Source organism: Parambassis ranga, chromosome 10 (assembly GCF_900634625.1).
Source record: "Parambassis ranga chromosome 10, fParRan2.1, whole genome shotgun sequence".
NCBI lineage: Eukaryota > Metazoa > Chordata > Actinopteri > Ambassidae > Parambassis > Parambassis ranga.
The window spans coordinates 14,796,348-14,814,524 of NC_041031.1; the positions used below are offsets into that span (position 1 = coordinate 14,796,348).

Consider the following 18,177-nt stretch of genomic DNA (forward strand, 5'->3'; position numbering starts at 1 on the left):
TGACCGGCACTGAATGCTGGTTGTTTTTATTGAATGCAAGAGGCATGTTTAACTTCACTGCTCATTTTCTAAAGGGTACAATCTTTTGTTTATTTCTCAGGTATGCTCTTTTCATAGCTGCCAGTCAAATTGCTTTCCATTTAATGAAGGGTGGAAAAACCTGCAGAGACTTGAAACTGTCTCACTGTGCACTCAACAGTAAACTGAACAGTAAACTGTTTTTAATGGCATAATATTCAGCAACAATAAAACTTAGATCAACAAATGTCAGATATGAAACATGGATGAATCTTGTCTAGTCTATGTACAATTTTTATAGTTTTTTTTAATGAAGTAATGAATATGAGCCACAGCCAGGTGGGAACATGTTGCCACACACACATCCTTTACCTGAGGACACTCAGATTGTAGCAGTGTCAAGATTCAACATTTCAACAAATTTCAACATACATCATTTGTCACTCAAATACAGTAAATCTGAAATGAATTATATTACTGCCTCTGGGCGAGTACAAAGGAGAACATGCTGTAGACATTGTTACAGAAAGCTGCCTTTTAATTATATAAGCTACTATTATGTTCCATAAATACTTGTAGTCCTACTGTAAAATGTATGGCAGCATTTCAACTGCAGTAGCCTAAAAATCATCAGTAGAAAAGGGTTTTTTTGTTAATGTTAATGTGGTATCGCTGGAAAAACGACATCCACAGAATTATTATCATTATCATTATTTTTAAAGTTTTTTTTTTTGCAAGACTATCAGCACCTTATTCCAACCTAATTCGTGCGAAAAAAATGCATTTATGTAGCATGGTATTTTCAGCTTGTTTGGTCTGCGTGGTGTCGTTACTACTCCGTGCCGGTAGGTGGTGGCAAAGCACGTAGTTCCATTTATCTCTCAGTAAAAGAAGTCCATTCGGCCAGCTCTCAAACTGCTAGGTGAGCATATTTGTGTTGTTTAATGCTTGTAATTCTGCTGTGTCTTCATTTAAAGTTCGGATAATGATAATAGTGATTTTCATGATGCTCTTTGGTTGATAGAGCAATGTTTTCTTATCGAAGCTACCTAGTAAGCTAGACGTAGCGTTAGCTAGCAGCTTGTTTGTGTAGCTTTAACCTTTTTTTTCAGCCAAAATAGGAATTTATTTATTCTATTTCTCTTAACTGAATCGACCCAGAGACGCATTTTACACGTTACCAGCGTTATTGTATGTATTTCAGTAGAAGTTAGTAAATTACACAGATTTGAAGGCAGCTAACGAGCACTGACATGTAGCCAGTCTAATGTTTTGATGTTTCAAACCGAGCGTAAGTATACATGTGGATATATATAAGTCCATTAAGGTTGTTGTTCTTTGTTTATAACAAGCAATGCACGGAAGTAGTTTTGACAGTAACCGTCTCGTTCTGTAGGTAATGTCAGTAACAATGGATCAGAAGATTCCTTATGATGACTATCAGCTTCCAGTGGTATTCCTGCCTACTTATGAGAACCCACCAGCATGGATTCCTCCACAGGAGGTATGCCACATTTCAGTCGAGTCACACTGCGTTATAAACTTAAATATGTCTTTGTTAAATATTAAAAAAGTCACCTTAAAGCTTACAGAGGTCTACTAGTTATCTTCGTTCATTGCCATTGAATGGGTTCTTACCTGTGGTCATGGAGATGGCCCAGGTGTCATTACAGGACCTTAGTGTGAAAGTTTATTTTGACCCTTGGCTTTTGGGGTTAAGACATAAATGGCTACTGTTAGTCTTGTTAAGTTGTCACTGACTTCTGTTTGGTGACGTCAACTTGTGTTTCTGCTTGTGTTTTTACCAGTTTTAGTGTTCACAAAAAAGTTGTAATTTGTTTTTCACAAAGGTATCACCATTTTCTGAAGAGAAAACTCAATTTTCTCAATTTTTGCCTAGCGTGTTCATCAACCTGACTACAACAATGAGCTCACCCAGTTTTTACCTCGCACAATTGTGTTGAAGAAACCTCCTGGAGCACAGCTAGGTTTCAACATCCGTGGAGGAAAGGCATCACAATTAGGAATCTTTATATCCAAGGTGAGTGTGTGAGTGTGTTTGTGTGTGTTTGTGCTTGCATACAGCACTGCTTGGTGTTTAGTGATGCGTTTTCTGTAATGTATGTGCCAAATAATTCATTGTTTAAAAAATGTGCACATTAAAGCTTATCATTTCTGTGTGCGTGTGTGTCTGTGTGTGTTTTGTGCTGGCAGGTGGTTCCAGACTCAGATGCCCACAGAGCAGGGCTACAGGAGGGAGATCAGGTTCTTTCTGTGAACGAGGTTGATTTCCAAGACATAGAGCACTCAAGAGTAAGTCTGACCTGAGATTCATCAGACTTTATTCAAAATATTATTTTATAGCTCTTGCCTAAAGTTAAATGTAGTGTGGTATTAATATTGGTCATCTAGTGTCAGTATATTTTAATATACTTCTGAAGTGCAGCTTTGAAACATATGTGTGATTGTGTTCAGTCGCTTAGTCCTTATAATTTAGATACTGATTTTCATACTGAGAGGATGTTTTGTCTTCCTCCTCAGGCTGTTGAAATTCTGAAGACAGCACGAGAAATCCTGATGAGGGTTCGCTTCTTTCCTTACAGTAAGTCTTGATTTAATAAACAATATCAATGGCATGTAGGCATTGCAATATAAAGAATAAACATTTATGTTAATTCATATGTATATATATATATATATATTCCCATTTTGAATATGGCTTATAAAAGAGAGTGTATTATGGTCCCGAATGTTTAAGATACAAATCACTTCATCCCAAAGAAAGCTGTGTAGCTGTAATGGCAGATTCTAATCTGTTGTAAAATCTGATTTTTACACCTGTATATGTTAGAATGTTATGCATGAAAAAGAAAAATAAATAGCCCATCTCTCAGGAATTTGAGCAGATACCAGGATGTTCCAGTACCCACATATGGGTAGCAAATTAAATGATTAGGACTCTGTCCTGTAATAATGCCCTTCTGTGTGTGTGTTTTATCAGACTACCAAAGGCAGAAGGAGAGGACCGTACACTAGGTGGCAATGAACAGACACTTCACTGCACTTCCCCAGATCCTGGCCTCCATTCTGTCTCCGTTTCATAATGACTGATGTACAACTAACATTCTCATTCTTCACATAAGAGTATACACTGTCAAATGCACTGTTTCACATACATGCTGTCTGCGAGGTTTTTTTCTGATAATTCACAGGAAGTCACATTATAGTGTTTTGGTATTGGGATATAAAGGCAGAACCTTTGTAAACATTTTACACCAATAGATTACAGAACTAATGAATTTTAGCATTCCTAGTGTTTTCACATACAAGCAGCATACAACTGATCAGATATAGAGTCATATACCAATCACCCACAGCATCACAACTACCGGCCTGATGCCTTAAAGGGCTGTATGTGGCCTGCCAAAATGTGCCAAACACACAAGTACGTTGTCCAGAGCATTACAATGCATCCATCGGTCGGTCCGTCTTCCCACAGTCCATCCTGCTGCCACACCTTCAGTTTCTAACCATTGCACACATTAGCACTGACAGCCCCATACACAGCAGACTCTGTCCCGCTGGGTGCTCTGGCACATGGCAAAAGAAAATGTTTCTACGGGAGTTGACTACACAGACCAGTAGATACTTGCCACAGCATGCTGGAACACCTCCCAATAGAAACCACCATCAGGAACATGTTTGCCCATTTTTCCTGCTTTAAACTCTCCCAGTCTTTGACAGGTATCAATGTACCAACTTAATTACTGTCATTCACCTGTTTGAGGTTTGTATTGCTGTGGTCAACACAGTCGTACTGATGTGGTACAAAGCTGATGTAGCAATAGTGAGACTTCTGACTTTTTTTTTTTATTTTAATTGAATTTTGTATATTAGTCTTTTTATATTTAACACATGTAATTATGTCAGGAAATAATGAACTAAATAATAAATAACAATGAATTTATTAAATACTTAAGGAGTACTTTTCAGTTCCTTATTATAAGCTTTATACTGTATTTCAGTTCCACTATACTTTTTAGTAAATCTTTAGTAAATCAATTATTGTGTTATATTGATTAAGCTCCATTGAAAATGAAAACAGCTGTAATAAAATCAAAGTACCTGGTCAAATTCAGTTGCTAAAACGAATCACAAAAGATGCCAGACATATCCAACGCTACTGATTTTTCTGTAAAAAGTTAAAAAAGAGTTTTTCCATAATAAATTATATAGAATTGAAGAAGCCCTCAAATTTAATTCAACAAGATGTGTCTTTATCTGCTGCATTTAAACATAAGTGGAGTTGCTTGTAGTAAGATTCCCCCTTCTGCATGCAGCAGGATGATGATCATGGCTCTGCTCACTGCTGTACAGTTAAACCAAGCCTCTCAGCATGCAGTTTAATTCATTCTCCACATCACTTCACCTCCATCCTTTCTGTTTCTGAGAGTACATGTGCAGTAACTGCAAACTTTGCCTTGGTGATATTATGGTATAATATGTAGAGGCCACTAGAGGGAGCTCTCTGTTCACCTCTGCAACACTAATGAAGAGACATGTGAAATTGATAAGGGAACAGAGTCATGCTCTTTGCTTCAGCCACTGTTAACACAGGGACATGTGAACTGTATTAGTATGAATTACATTGAAAAGATATAAAGGACATAGAGACCTGGCTGTTGCCAGGATGTTATAAATACTGAGGTCCAAATAGTGAACTTGCTATTATGAAATATTGAATTAGGGTAGTATGATAGTATGTGTGAATTTAATGGCAGTATGGCATTTCATTTCATATCATTACATGAAAATAAAAGAAATAACTGTTCCTCCCTGCATGATACCGACATAAAGCGTATACTTGAGGTGCTGTAACATGCTATTAAAGTGCATAACGTGTATCTTTGTGCAGTGCTGAAGCTTGTAATGGTCTGTTTACATGTTCATGATGGAGGCCCAGAGGTTTGAGGGCTTTTATTTTAACTGCTGCTTCTGTAATTTTTGCTAAACGTGCTACGTCAGTAAATCCCTCAGGTGTTGATTTTTTGATACTTACTGTATGTAGTACATTCATGTATTTCAGTCGTGTGTGGAGCTGGTTTTTGCATTTCAACTGTACACTGATCAGGTTTATTAAAATGGAAAAATGTTTCAGTGGGTTTTAAATAGTATCTTTTGTGGTTGTGTACTTGAAGAACCTGTTACAGAGCAAGATATGAACTGGATTGTTCTGGAACAAGCAGCAAAACTTGTTCCGCTCTGTAGGTTAGTTTCGGTCAAAGACGGCGATTACTTAAACACGTTAACCTTGTAAGGTTTATTTACAAAAAAAAGTTAAAGACTGCCACATTCTTAAATATCTTAACAAGAAAATAGCAACTGATCTCAGCCTGCAGGGCTTCATTCCAGGGGCCTATTCTCCAACATCTGACTTTACAGTAACATCAAATAAATAAATAAAAATAAGATAATGGTCATTCCAATCCTTCAGACAAAATGCAAACCTTGCTATGTACGTTACCCATCATGATTCCGATTCCCCTCAATGCAAGGCTTAGCATCTGTATCTAACACATACATTTTAACGGTGCACAACATCACAATCGATGCAAAAATACACAACTATTCACATTTAAAAACAGCATCAACAACCAAAGAGAAGCTTTTCATCATGAGCGGCCTCATGTTAAAGTAAGTGTGTGTGCCTGGTATAGTCTCCAGAGGGGGCCTTGTGTTTTTAATATATAGCAGTTCATAAAAAAATAATTACCTTTCACAGTCACAGATAACAAGGCACGGCTGGAAACCCACGTGAGCATTTACATAGCTGCAGCTAAGACAATGTAGCGCTGGCACAATCAACACCTCCAGGCTGTAAAGACCTGACACCACGATGAACACTGCAGAGGGGTTTAGCTTAGTTCCACATACACTGAGGTGAGCTTGATCTGTGCTCGTGTCCGTCCATGGTCAGACAGCTGTAAACACTTCATACTCTTGCTCATCCCAAAAGGCACACTTTTTTTTTGTTTTTTGTTTTTTGAGGATCAGGGCTCAAGTCTTATCTGTACACAGTCCCCCTCGGTGAGCCTTCTACCTGCCACCCTGATGTGTTTAAGCTGCTGTCCTCGCTGTCCTGTGCGTCCTTCTTAGAGGTTTCGTCCACATTTTCTAGCGAGTCTGCTCTCTGTATGGACAGTTCAGCAGGGTTCATCATGGGCAGGGTGCTCTGCTCCGGGTACAGCCAGGGCTTCTGGTCAGGAGAGTTCTGCTGCTTCCACTCGGGGTAGTTCTGTCCCGCCTTGTGCACACTCTTCATCACCTGGAGAGGGAGAGACGATACGATTATCAGAGGGCCACAGGGCAACAATGAGGACTACACCACACCTTCAGTATCAGTCAACCAGGCTGAAGATAAAACAAGTTGCAAAACACAATGTAGCAGATTATGGCAAGCTGTTAACTATTTAAAGCCCTGTGACTCAGAACATGCTTAAACACAAATACTTCCAGATTGTGTGCAGAATCTGGCTCAGCAAACAAAACAGTCTCCCTGTTTCAGACTGACACATTTCATTTGCACAAAAAACAACAAGACCTGTTGTTGACCTATTAACTAATTAATTAAAGAATTTTCATAAACCAAACTGGCAGCAGAGCCATGAAACTAAACTTTTTTTTTTTAATATTCTTTGTGTTTGTATAAACGACTGTTACCAGTGAAGAAGTTGTGTGTCGTCAAAGGCACAAGCCTCTCCAAGTTCCTCGCACACAGTGATACACTTTGGTCTAAATACTTTCAATGTGCGAAAGATATGAAACCTGAGGAACAAGTTCTGCCAGGAGAGCAAGGCACCAGCTCAGTCTGAGATCCTCCTTTGTCAGCAGCCTTTACCAGGTCTGGGCTCTTAACTTTAGTTTCTATGGTTACCATTGTCCTTTAAGACACATGAAACCCCCACTCCCTCATGCACACACCTCTTACACACACATACACAGTCATGTCAGGCACACTCATACTCTGTATCAATCCTTTCCACTTTCCACAGGAAGTAAGCAAACATGCAGCTGTGAGTAGTCTGTGACAGACGTTGTGTAACGTTACATACCCGTGGAGCCAGGACCTGGGACGCTTTGTTCACCACCCATTTAGGAAGAGAGCCTGGAGAGAACACACAAACTTTTAAAAATGACTGTGGAAAATGTGCAGCACAAACACACGAAGAGGTGTCAGAGGTAGTGTGTGTGTAGGTGTGTGTGTGTACCTTTGGGGTCAGCTTGTGAAAGGTATATGAAGGTGCAGCTGTTTGGTCCGGTGGGCTGGATGTAATAGCCAGTCAGGAGAGAAATGGCTCTCACAAGGTCGCTGCGAGGCGAATATTTCTGTGACCGGAACAAAACAGATGATGAGAACAGCAACATTTAAAACACTGAGACAACAGGTGTTGTAGGACCAGGGCAGCAGTCAAGTGTGTTTGTGTGTTTGTGTGTGTGCGTGCAGGAGACGACATACATACCGGGTGTTTGACCGAGAAGTTAATGATAATGTACTCGTCATCCATCACCTGCCAGGAGCGCAGAGTCACCACATCTCTGTTTTTTATTGGTTTTGGACAAAGCCCTGCAGAGAGACAGAGAAATAAACATGTGGTTATGTTATGGCAGACCCACTGTGACAACTCCAGTGTGTGACAACAACTGCAGCGCACACTTGCTATGGCAATAAATACACAAGTGTAACACGGAGCCTGTGTGCGATCTTCATCACTAAGGGTGGAACCGGGAGGGACGTGTAAACAGAAGCAACAGGTTTTAATCATGAAATAAAACAATTTGCATAAGTAAATATGATTTGATGCTGATGGACTCCAATAGTGACACAGTGCACCACTAAGGAACACACTTATTGTGTCTTTGTCAGGGTCTTCAAGCACTGTGCCTGCCAACTGAGTCAGGCCTAACGGTTTTCAGATGACACACACACACACACACACACACACACACGTAGGAGTCCTTACATGAGTAGTAGCCCACATCAGCGTTATCAGACAGCCTGGCGATGTCAAAGCTCTCCAGCATGGCGGGGTCCCACTTCTTGCGGTACTGGCCGTCATGCAGCACGTCGTACATCGTGGCAGCTGACACATCTTTAATCGTCATTTTGCACTGAAACACAAACACACAATCAAAGGTTGACAGCGGGTCCTGCAGGTGTTCAGACACAGGCTGCCAGTGGAGCTGATTTGAAAGTGAACTCACCTTGATTTTGTGGACTTTGGGGACGTGGTTTCCTTTATTTGCGGGGTTAACTTCCACCCACACCTGCATCCCATTGCTGTCATACTTGTTGAGCCAATTCTCGGTGGATAAACACTGTTTCTTGAAATCAGCAAAGGCTACCTCGTCAGGTAAAATACTCGACATATTTAAGAAGTTTAAAACAACTCTCTCCTCCTTTAAAAACTCAGAAGTCCGGCTCGGCGCTCCGCGGTCCACGCTGCTCTCCTGTCCCACCTGCCTGAGGGCCTGAGGATCTGAAGGTCTGAGGCTTCTGTGCCTGTGCGCCTCTGCTCACACGGTTATATGCGCGCTGGTCACAGATCAGGTCGAGCCGGATTCCTGTGCTGGATTCCTGAGCCATTCCTTCTGACGCCTCTCCTGCTGACGTCACGGCACTTCCTGTGTCCAGGTGTGCGTAAAAAAAAAGATGAACCCCACCCTCGCAAGAAAGCACCACAGAGGTTAATCCAGTTGTTTACGACCCTTTAGCCAAACAACACAGCTTCTATAGAGTGAAAGTGATACCAGAGGACGCCGGGACAAAGGCAGGGCTGCGTGCGGGAGGCTGGACGCTGTGGGCGGCCGAGGGGAGTGGGCAGGTGTGAATTGCTCAGTGTTGATGCATCCAGGGTATCATCATCACGACTGTAAGTGTTAAACAATAAAACCAGAAAACAGTGAGTGGAGTATCTGTGACCAGTCCTAGAAAAATACATATTCTAATGAAGTCTCAACTGAATTAAATTCAGTAAGTGACAGTAATGGAGGCATTTCTATATTAACGAAAGACAGCTACAGTCAAAGATCAGGTATCAGTGATGTTTATCCAATATTTTTTATAACTTACTAAACTTGACCTTTACAAAGTTTTATATTTTGTTATCATAGCATATTGCATAGATACATACACTACAGTTCAAAGGTTTGGGGTCACCAGGCCAGTTCTCTTTGGGGTCTCTCTCCAGCTTCTCTGATCAGCATAACAGTTCAGCTGTGCTAACATAATTTCACAGGAGTTTTCTAATAATCAATTAGCCTTTTTAACAAGATTAGCTAACAGAATGCACCATTACAACACAGGAGTGATGGTTGCTGGAAAAGGGCCTCTGTATACCTTTGTATATATTCCATTAAAAATCAGCCTTTTCTAACTAGAATAGTCATTTACCACATTAACAATGTCTAGACTGTATGTCTGATTACTTTCCAAGTGACCCCCAAACTTTTGAACGGTAGTGTATGTATATATTAGTTTATCTTATACACTATACAGCCCTTTTTATGTTTACATAACAGCCCTGATTATCTCACCTTTGTGTTCTCTAGGTCTATGGATGTGCGTGATGTTGGTGAAATAAAGCAGATTCTCAACAGGTCCCAACAGTAGAAACAAGACTTTAAGCTGAATTTGTGATGGATCAAACTTCTTCTAAACAAAGTACAGCAATAGTTCAAAAATGCATATATGGTATGCCCCCCCCCCCAGTTCTTTCTTTAGAGATTCATGGGGGATGAGGGTAGGACCAGTCTCGTTCTGTCATCCTCCATTCTCTCACTGGGTGACCCTCATGGAGATTGTTTCTTGTGTCTTCCCTTCTTGGGCTATGTATATATTTTTGTTTCCCTAAATCCTAAAAAAATATGTGTAAATATGTATGTATATAAATATATTGCAGTCTCATGCTGACAGGTGGCCACACCTGTCTGTCGTAACGATTCCTGCCTGCATTGTTTCTCAATGAGTAGTTTCAGTCTACATTAGTGACTTGTGACACACACACACACACACACCTACTGTACATCTGGCAGGTTTCCCACCTTCACTTCAGGTACTGCATGATGAATACACCCTAACACCAACATGACAGTGACATGGAACTTATGGCTGACTGTGTGTTCTTGACAGATAAACCGAAGCAGAGATTTTGGTGAAATATCTTTATTTGATTCCATGTGATAGGTCTACACTTGTGTTTCATTAACTCTCCTTTTTATACATAAGATAGTAATAGTACATTATTCACACAAACCTTGCTAAACACGAAGTAGACATCATATTTCAAATGGACAGACACAATTCAGAAGAGCACAAAGCTGAGTATTTAGTCACTGACAAGTAATAGAAGAGCTGCTCATGTTAGAATGGTGCTTTGTGATTTAATCAAATACTTAAACCTTCAAATCCCATTTTTTAAAAAGCTGACATTTTAAAACAAGCTACAGCAAATGACCAGTGTCTTTTGTTGTGCTATGGCTAAGTTAGTTGAGTGTGTGTGTGTGTGAAGATGGTGCAGCCTTTACCTGTGACTGTAAACCAAGCTACTGACTACAGTGAAAAAAAGAAACAAATAAAAAAAACATCACCAGGCCTAAAACGTCACCTTTAGGTGGAGCCCCAGCAGACACGCAAACAATAAATAAAATAATCTTTCAACATGCGTGTCAGCATCGGTACTTTTGGTCAAGCGTACAATGTTTATCTGTAAGTTACAAAATAAATAAAACGCATAAAACCAACAGTCCTACGCAGGCAATATAGCAATACAGCAAAGGACACTGCAACTAACTTCTCTGCACTTTTTTTTTTACAGCAAGGGTGTTAGAAAGCTATAGCTGTATCTGAGGATGTCTATCTACCAGCTCTACAAAACAACAAGTCGAAGCCATGAACCAGTCAGCAGGCTTCTTTTGATATTTTTTTTTTACAATATTGTGGCTTGATTCAGTGCACAACGTTGGTGAACAAACAAGCAAGGCATCTGTGTTCTTATCCATATAAATCCTGCATGGTGAGCATGCTGCATGTTCTTGCAATAGTGTAATCAACACAACACAACTTATGGATGAAATGGTGGGTAAGTCGTAGCGACCCAAGTGACTTGACTTGACTTTGTTTTTAATTTCATACCTAATAACTGTAGACCTGATGTGTTAGTATGTGTGCAGCTGATTTACAGCTGCTGTAGTTTTAATGCAGACATAGTTTCAGGTTAGTAATTCTGGGGTATCAGGCTTCCCTTTGATGATGACTGACATCTATGTCCTCACTGCACATCCTGCGGCAGGACCATCCTAAATTAGGTTAATGTGGTCTTTTTAACACACTGCTGTTTAAGCCTGCAGATAGGTAATGCATGACAAATGTTTCCACTGACCCTCATCAGTGAAAAGGCTTTATTTGAGTGTAATGCAGTAATTAGTAAAAGGTGTGTATTCACTGGTAACGAGCCTGTCTCCATTTCCTCAAAATAAGTCAAGAAATGACACAGAATAAGATTCCAAGTAAAACACATTGGGCAAAGAACTCAACCTTGCAGAGTCATTTAAATAATTCCAAGCAGTTTTACTTTACAACAACGAGAGTAACAGCACTAAGATTCGGAACTGTGCAATAACTCAAGAGCGGTTAGCTATGGTCAGTCTGCGATTCTATATAATGCCATGCAACTGGATGAAAATCTGAACATATCGTTGAACTTATTCCTTGTTTTAAATTTTACTTTTGAACCATTTTCCCCCCAGATAATCTGTGTCAATACAGTAATGCACATCCACACGATTACTCTGAAAAGTCACTGAGTTGAAAAGGAGGAGGAGGGGGGAAGAAAAAAAAAGACAAGTCCTCCATCCCAAAGGCAGTGTGCCAAGGGTGGAGAGAGTGGCCACTGAGAGACAAGCTGTTGGTGGGGAGGAGACAGGCTGGGTGTGGAGGGGAGTGAGGTGTACTAGCATGAGCAGCTGCTCTCGGTTACAGTCATCTCTGGTTGTTTCTCCAGTTTGATGTCGATCACTGAGAGACGATGGTTAAGAAACACAGTCAATGAATTGCACTTTTTACTTCCACATTTTCTGCAGTGCTATCTGTCAGCTCATCGGGGAAGCTTCTTTTCTGTTCAGAACATTCTCAGCTTGTTACCGGCTTGCCAACTTTTCAATCAATAAATTATTAAAAGGATCATTTTAAAGCATAAACTGGGCCCTATTTTAGCAAGTCAGTGCATTCGATGGCAAGAGCTGCCATGCACCGTGCTCGCCTACCAACGGCAGCAACCTCAAATTACATGTTTTCCCTGTGGGTACATCAACATGTGCACCCAACGCTAGTGGACTCCTTGCTTTACCACCTGAGCCACGGCCGAATCACACATGGCATTTGGCATCAATTCACTAAATAAGCTAGCTTCTGTCAGTAACTGTTGCCACAATTGAGAAATAGACAACCAAAAACCAATGTATCCTCTAAATCTTACCAAAAACAAACAAACCTGAAGACAAATGCTCCATGTGACAGCTGTAACAGTGCTTTGACTCAAAACTGGCTGACTCCTAATGTTTTTATTCCTATTATTAACAGCAACCACCCCCTGCACGACACACTGCTGTCCTACAGGAGCACATTCAGTGGTAGACTGAGACTACTGAGGAGCAGCACAGAACGCCACAGGAGGTCCTTCCTGCCAGTGGCCATCAGACTGTATAACTCCTCCCCTTTCTGTAGGGAGAAGCGCTAGATAATCATGTCAGGCATCACTGTCATTCCCTCCACTTGTCTATATTATGTTTACTTAGCACCTTACATCTCCATATTTGTATCCATGTATCATATATTGTGCTCATACTGCGTACTGTACTCTTTTTTGGATTATAGTGACACTTATACTCTTATACTCTGTACTTAACTGCATTTATTGTGACTTGATACCTCTGGCACAAGAATTTCCTTCGGGATTAATAAAGTTTTATCGTATCTTATCTTATCTTAAAAAGAATATAGCATTTTTAAAACTTAAGTCAAAGCATTAAACACCAATCATATGACAACCTATGTAAAAACGTGACATGAAAAGGATACTGTCCTCTTTGCTCTTCTCTGGTGTACTATCCATCCCAGGCAATGCAGCAGCAACGCGTCGGAACAGCTTTAATACAAAGTGAGAATTAAACAGTTGAACACATTAGACTTACTAGAATGGGACATGCTGTACATTATAATGCTGTCAACCAGGGGTGGATGATATGGAGAAAATCATAAAATTCAACATTATATCTGCTAATTCAATAAGTAAACTACACATAAAATAACTGCCTGTTTATTTGGAGTGCATCGACTGTTTATATTTTTTTGAATGTTAGGTGTCATATAATCCAGCCCATCCACAGACAGCAAGTGATCCAAGTTATAATAACTAGTCACACCTAAATCATACATTTCATTGCATGAAGGCAAACACAAGAAGCAGTTGAAGCAGTGATACATCATGTTGCCATGCTAACTTCCTCCATTCAGCAACTATTTATATTCACAGAAATGCTGTGAAAGCTACATTTTTTAGTGACAAAAAAATTACTTGAGCAGAATGAAACACAGCAGCAGCAGCAAACCTGTGCAGAGCATGTGAAACCACACTGAAACCTCTACGAGGCTAACAGAGAACACAGTGACAAGCCACAGCAGTGGAAAAACAAAAGGAAAGCAGAAGGAGTGAAGTGCAGGTTTTGATGGAAGAATCAGCTCAGCTACCCTGAGAAAACAGAATCGCTACCTGTTTGACATTGTAGCCAGTCTTTGCGCTGGTTTCAATGAACATGACATTGAGTTCCTTAGCTCTCTGCTCGCCCTCCTCCGTGGTGATCTGTCTGCTCCGATGAAAGCAGAAAGGGGGGGGGATGGACGAACAGACAGATATGGAAAGGAACATCGCAAAGAGGACAGGCCAAAGGGATAAAAAGTAGATGAAGAGAGAAACAAACACAGCTCAGAATAAGGCATTTTGAGTGGAAAAAAGAAAGATGTTAGTATCTCAGACAGACAGGGAAGTAGACAAAAAAGAGAAGCTGCTGTGCTGAGTAAAGACAAAGCAGCAGGAAATCGACTCAGTTCATTCAACAGCCTCTTTCTAATCCATATGATGAATGAATACATGGAGAGGCACCATATTCCAGGTGTCCCAGGCGAGCCGCCTTCCTGTCCTATGGGACGTAATGATCATTTTGTCAGTGTTACACCTGCTGCCGCTGAACACCAACCTGTTTGACGTTATAGCCAGCCTTGGCACTGGTCTCTATGTACATCACATTGAGCTCACGAGCTTTCCTCTCTGCCGCCTCAACAGAAACTTGCCTGCCATGGTCCCAGGAAGGGGAGGGGGGGAAGGGGAGGTGGGGTGGGTGGAAATGTAATGTTGAGAGAAACACACACACAAATAAAATTAAAAAAAAAAAAATCAATCAAAATGACATGAGGAAAACACACCAGGCAAAAGGCAGAACAGAAATATGATCAAATCATAACAAAGAATAAATATGTAAATCACTAATAAAAGGCTGGAGTATGTAACATAACAAGGAATGACACCAGTCAAAATAGGATGAGATGCACTGAAGGGAAGAAAAATGGGATTCCAGGCTTTGGCAGAGTTTATAAACTACAACATACTGCACTACAGTAACACACGTATTTCTGGCCATCAAGTAAATCAATTAAAATAAAAACTACATTATTTAACAGTCTTTGTAAGCTAAAACTATCATAAAGTCATCATTACATTCACCCACACCTCACACAACGGTGTACCTTTTATCCGCCAGGTCCGTTTTATTCCCAACGAGCATGATGATGACATCACTTCCCCTCTCTGTTCTGACATCATCGATCCATTTTGAGGTTTGCTGGAATGAATTAAGATCTGCAAATAAAAAATGTAAAAAAACACAAAATGATTGTACTAATCAGCCAAAGACTGAACTAATCAATACATCTGTCACATTAGCTACAGTTCAAAGTATTTACTACTCATGAGAGCATCTTATGTAAGAAGTGCTTGTATTCACATGTTAGTAAGCAGAAGTATCCAGAGTAGAAGATAGAAAATAGAAAATATATTTAGAGACTCATCTACTAACAGCCAAGACATCTAGCCCCTACAAACAGGTTAGATTACAGCCCTGACTCACTGGTGATGTCATAAACAACCACAGCAATGGTAGAATCACGGATGTAGCTGGGAATTAGGCTACGAAAGCGCTCCTGTCCAGCAGTGTCCCAAAGTTGGAGCCGGACCTGAGGATTGGAATGTAAGAGAAAAAAACAGGACAAAAAGGAGAGAGATAAAGAGAGACGAAAGGAGGAACGAGAAAACTGAAGAACAGGACAGACACAAAGGAACTGCAAGCCAAGCAGCAAAGAGGAGAACGGCCTTTTCATGGAGGAATCACAGGAATCCTTCAAATGCAGAAGGCTCAGAAATGATGAGCGTTATGCAAATAAGAAGGCCCGCTGAATCATTACTGAGGCCGATCTCTACCCAGGAAGTGACATCTGTCGACACGGACCCCCAAGAATGCTTCTGGAGGAACGCTTAAGCATCACTACAGCTGATGCAGACAGACTGGAATGAATCCTTTTCATGCTCTCCAGCGGGTCTTGCCAGGCTAGCTTGCTCATGTATTCTGCCCTTCCACATACTAAGTGAAGGACAAGGAGGAGAGGCAAGGCCATGATACCTACTGGCTATGTCATAAACCACCACAGCGGCAGCTGAGTCGCGGATGTAACTGGGGATGAGGCTGCGGAAACGTTCCTGTCCAGCTGTGTCCCAGAGCTGCAGCCGAATCTGTGGCCAGCCATGAAACAAATGTGGGGATCGAGAGGGGAAGGGGGGCATTTCATGATCCAGCCAGGGGATGGAAACAAAACAAAATCTTGACATAATGATGGAAAGTAAAATACATGATCACATGTTCAACACAACGAAAGGCACAATCTAGGATAATGTACAAACACAATGTGAACTGGTGAGGACATAAAATGGAAGCTACCACATAAAAAGCAGATGCATGCATTTTTTAAGAGTTTTAATATCTCTGAGGGGAATGATAAAAATCACAATAAAGTATGCAGGGCTCACCGTGCGGTCTTCTAGGTACATGGTTTTTGACAAAAAGTCAATGCCAATTGTTGCCTGTAAGACAGTTACAATCAAACATGGTTATCAGCACATTAATCGTGCCAAAAAATGATTCTATATGTAATAATTTACTGACAAAAGATTAGAGCACACCTAATGTCTTTTTACCTGATAAGTGTTGTCAAAACTGTCATACATAAACCTGGTGATCAGTGAGGTCTTCCCAACTGTACAGACACAAGCACAGTTTAGAAATAGTTAACACAAGATCTGTCAAGCCTTCTTAAGGTTAAATACCCAGATCATACACATTCTAATGTTGTGTTATATGAAGAAATAAAATCAATACGACTTCATGACATCACATGGTGAGTACACTGCTATCATCACTGATGCAGTGTGGACTGCTGAACCCACACGCTGAGCTGGCAATATGGGTGGAGCCACAAAATGTAGAAAAATTAAGATGACTTCACTCCTGAACATTTGTGTTAGGATGCGGGACTACAGCTACAATATTACACAAACACTCCTAAAAACAAGTTATGTTTAATCATGTCATTCGCTGAAACTGAACATTAATGACGTGGGGAAAAGGCCGACTGGTCTGTTCCCAGACTAGTGGCCGACGTGGCTCTGCAAGATGCTGCTGCGGGAAGCTAACAGCTAACGACTTAAACAACGCTTAACTGACAAATGAGGGTAGTCCCACTTTATTCCCCATTTTCATCTTGAACCTGATTCGAAACAAAACTTTGATAATCGCATTAAAGTTTAAACGGGCAAATATGACTTATTACTGACGTTTCTGCTAGTCTGTTTCAGGCAAGCTAGCTCCTAGCTAAAAGTAATGCGCTAGCTTCAACTACGCTAGTGAAAGGATGCTGATGCATCGCACCAGTTTTCTGAATAACGACAGCGACGTTTGATTGATTTTATTTGACAGCAAAGAAACATGCAGGTAAACCACAAGCATGACTGCTGTGGCACGATGTTGTTGCCTTTTTTGGCATTGGTTGTAATTAAGACGAATAGCAAGGTGTGCTAGCCTAACAGCTACCCTTGGAGAACGACAGCTACTCAATGACATCATCGCCAGTGTGGACATCGGTACGTTCACTTTCTTTATCCTTCTTTTCCTCGCACACTTTGTTAACATTACAAATATTCATATATTATTCATATCATTACTGGTAGTTGGTATCCGCTGGATAACTTCATCCTGCTAACGCCAATCCGAGAAGCTAGTTAGCTAATGTTGCCACTTCTTCTTACATTTCCCCATATCCGACCAAATTTACGGTGAGTTTGAGTTCATGGTGCCCAACTTACCACTCTGTTCGCCCAGAAAGACGAGCTTGAACTTTCGTAGAGGGTTGCCAAACTCTCCGCCGCCGGTCGTGGTTGACATTTTGTCAAATATAAACAGCTAACTAGCTGAGTCGGCTAATGATGTTATGTCTAGACCGGAGAGGACCAAGCACTGTATCTTTAGCCTGCACTAGCGAGCTCTATTGTTTTCTCACGCATACAGTAGGAAATAGCGCAACCAAGAGGCGACAAAGCGCAACTTAATGAAGGAAAATGCATAGTCCATAATTTTATACGACAAATTCCATGTCTTCCAAGATGAAATCAGTTGTTTGCACCATCAGTGCACAGAGGTCCACTGCAATATTGCGTTAGTAATATAATACCTCAATTGTGCATTTTACTGGTGAAATTAATTTGAATTTGTATCATGACACTTTTTCAGTAATGGAAAAGATAGGTGTATACTTGAAAGCTGTTTATATAATTCTCTTGCATATACAACATTTTTGAGATATTCATAATTTATTATTACAAGATTACATTCATCATTTTATCTTTAATATTTATATAGCATGTGCTAAAAAACCCTAAGGGTCCATCTATAGTACATGATATGTGTCGTTCAAACATGTTTCATTCTGTATAATGCTATGAT

At 40.6% G+C, this 18,177-nt stretch overlaps 3 protein-coding genes across 7 annotated transcripts; 1 reads left to right on the top strand and 2 right to left on the bottom strand.

The window, feature by feature from the left end:
- The first annotated feature begins 881 nt into the window (after window positions 1-881).
- On the top strand, window positions 882-5,028 carry pdzd11 (PDZ domain containing 11). The gene is made up of 6 exons (XM_028416630.1): window positions 882-940; window positions 1,415-1,522; window positions 1,919-2,059; window positions 2,233-2,331; window positions 2,560-2,620; window positions 3,020-5,028. The coding sequence occupies exons 2-6, from the start codon at window positions 1,418-1,420 to the stop codon at window positions 3,052-3,054; spliced, it is 441 nt and encodes a 146-aa protein (XP_028272431.1). The 5' UTR covers window positions 882-940; window positions 1,415-1,417; the 3' UTR covers window positions 3,055-5,028.
- Window positions 5,029-5,323: 295 nt separating this feature from the next.
- Window positions 5,324-8,757, bottom strand: stard14 (START domain containing 14). Its single transcript, XM_028416629.1, has 6 exons — window positions 8,281-8,757; window positions 8,040-8,187; window positions 7,539-7,642; window positions 7,287-7,404; window positions 7,131-7,183; window positions 5,324-6,343 (listed from the first exon to the last, which is right to left on the bottom strand). The coding sequence occupies exons 1-6, from the start codon at window positions 8,443-8,445 to the stop codon at window positions 6,083-6,085; spliced, it is 849 nt and encodes a 282-aa protein (XP_028272430.1). The 5' UTR covers window positions 8,446-8,757; the 3' UTR covers window positions 5,324-6,082.
- Window positions 8,758-10,224: 1,467 nt separating this feature from the next.
- Window positions 10,225-17,724, bottom strand: rab41 (RAB41, member RAS oncogene family). 5 transcript variants are annotated; one of them, XR_003671350.1, is made up of 9 exons: window positions 17,541-17,724; window positions 16,377-16,435; window positions 16,209-16,262; window positions 15,809-15,914; window positions 14,876-14,987; window positions 14,329-14,422; window positions 13,845-13,938; window positions 13,154-13,220; window positions 12,019-12,091 (listed from the first exon to the last, which is right to left on the bottom strand). XR_003671350.1 is itself a non-coding variant. In XM_028416102.1 (8 exons), the coding sequence occupies exons 1-8, from the start codon at window positions 17,617-17,619 to the stop codon at window positions 12,027-12,029; spliced, it is 636 nt and encodes a 211-aa protein (XP_028271903.1). In that variant the 5' UTR covers window positions 17,620-17,724; the 3' UTR covers window positions 10,225-12,026. The 5 variants fall into 5 exon arrangements, 4 of the variants coding, with proteins under 4 accessions (XP_028271903.1, XP_028271902.1, XP_028271901.1 ...); XM_028416102.1 differs by lacking the exons at window positions 14,329-14,422; window positions 15,809-15,914 and adding an exon at window positions 15,256-15,361 and having other exon boundaries at window positions 10,225-12,091; XM_028416101.1 differs by lacking the exons at window positions 13,845-13,938; window positions 15,809-15,914 and adding an exon at window positions 15,256-15,361 and having other exon boundaries at window positions 10,225-12,091.
- Between the last annotated feature and the right edge of the window lie 453 nt (window positions 17,725-18,177).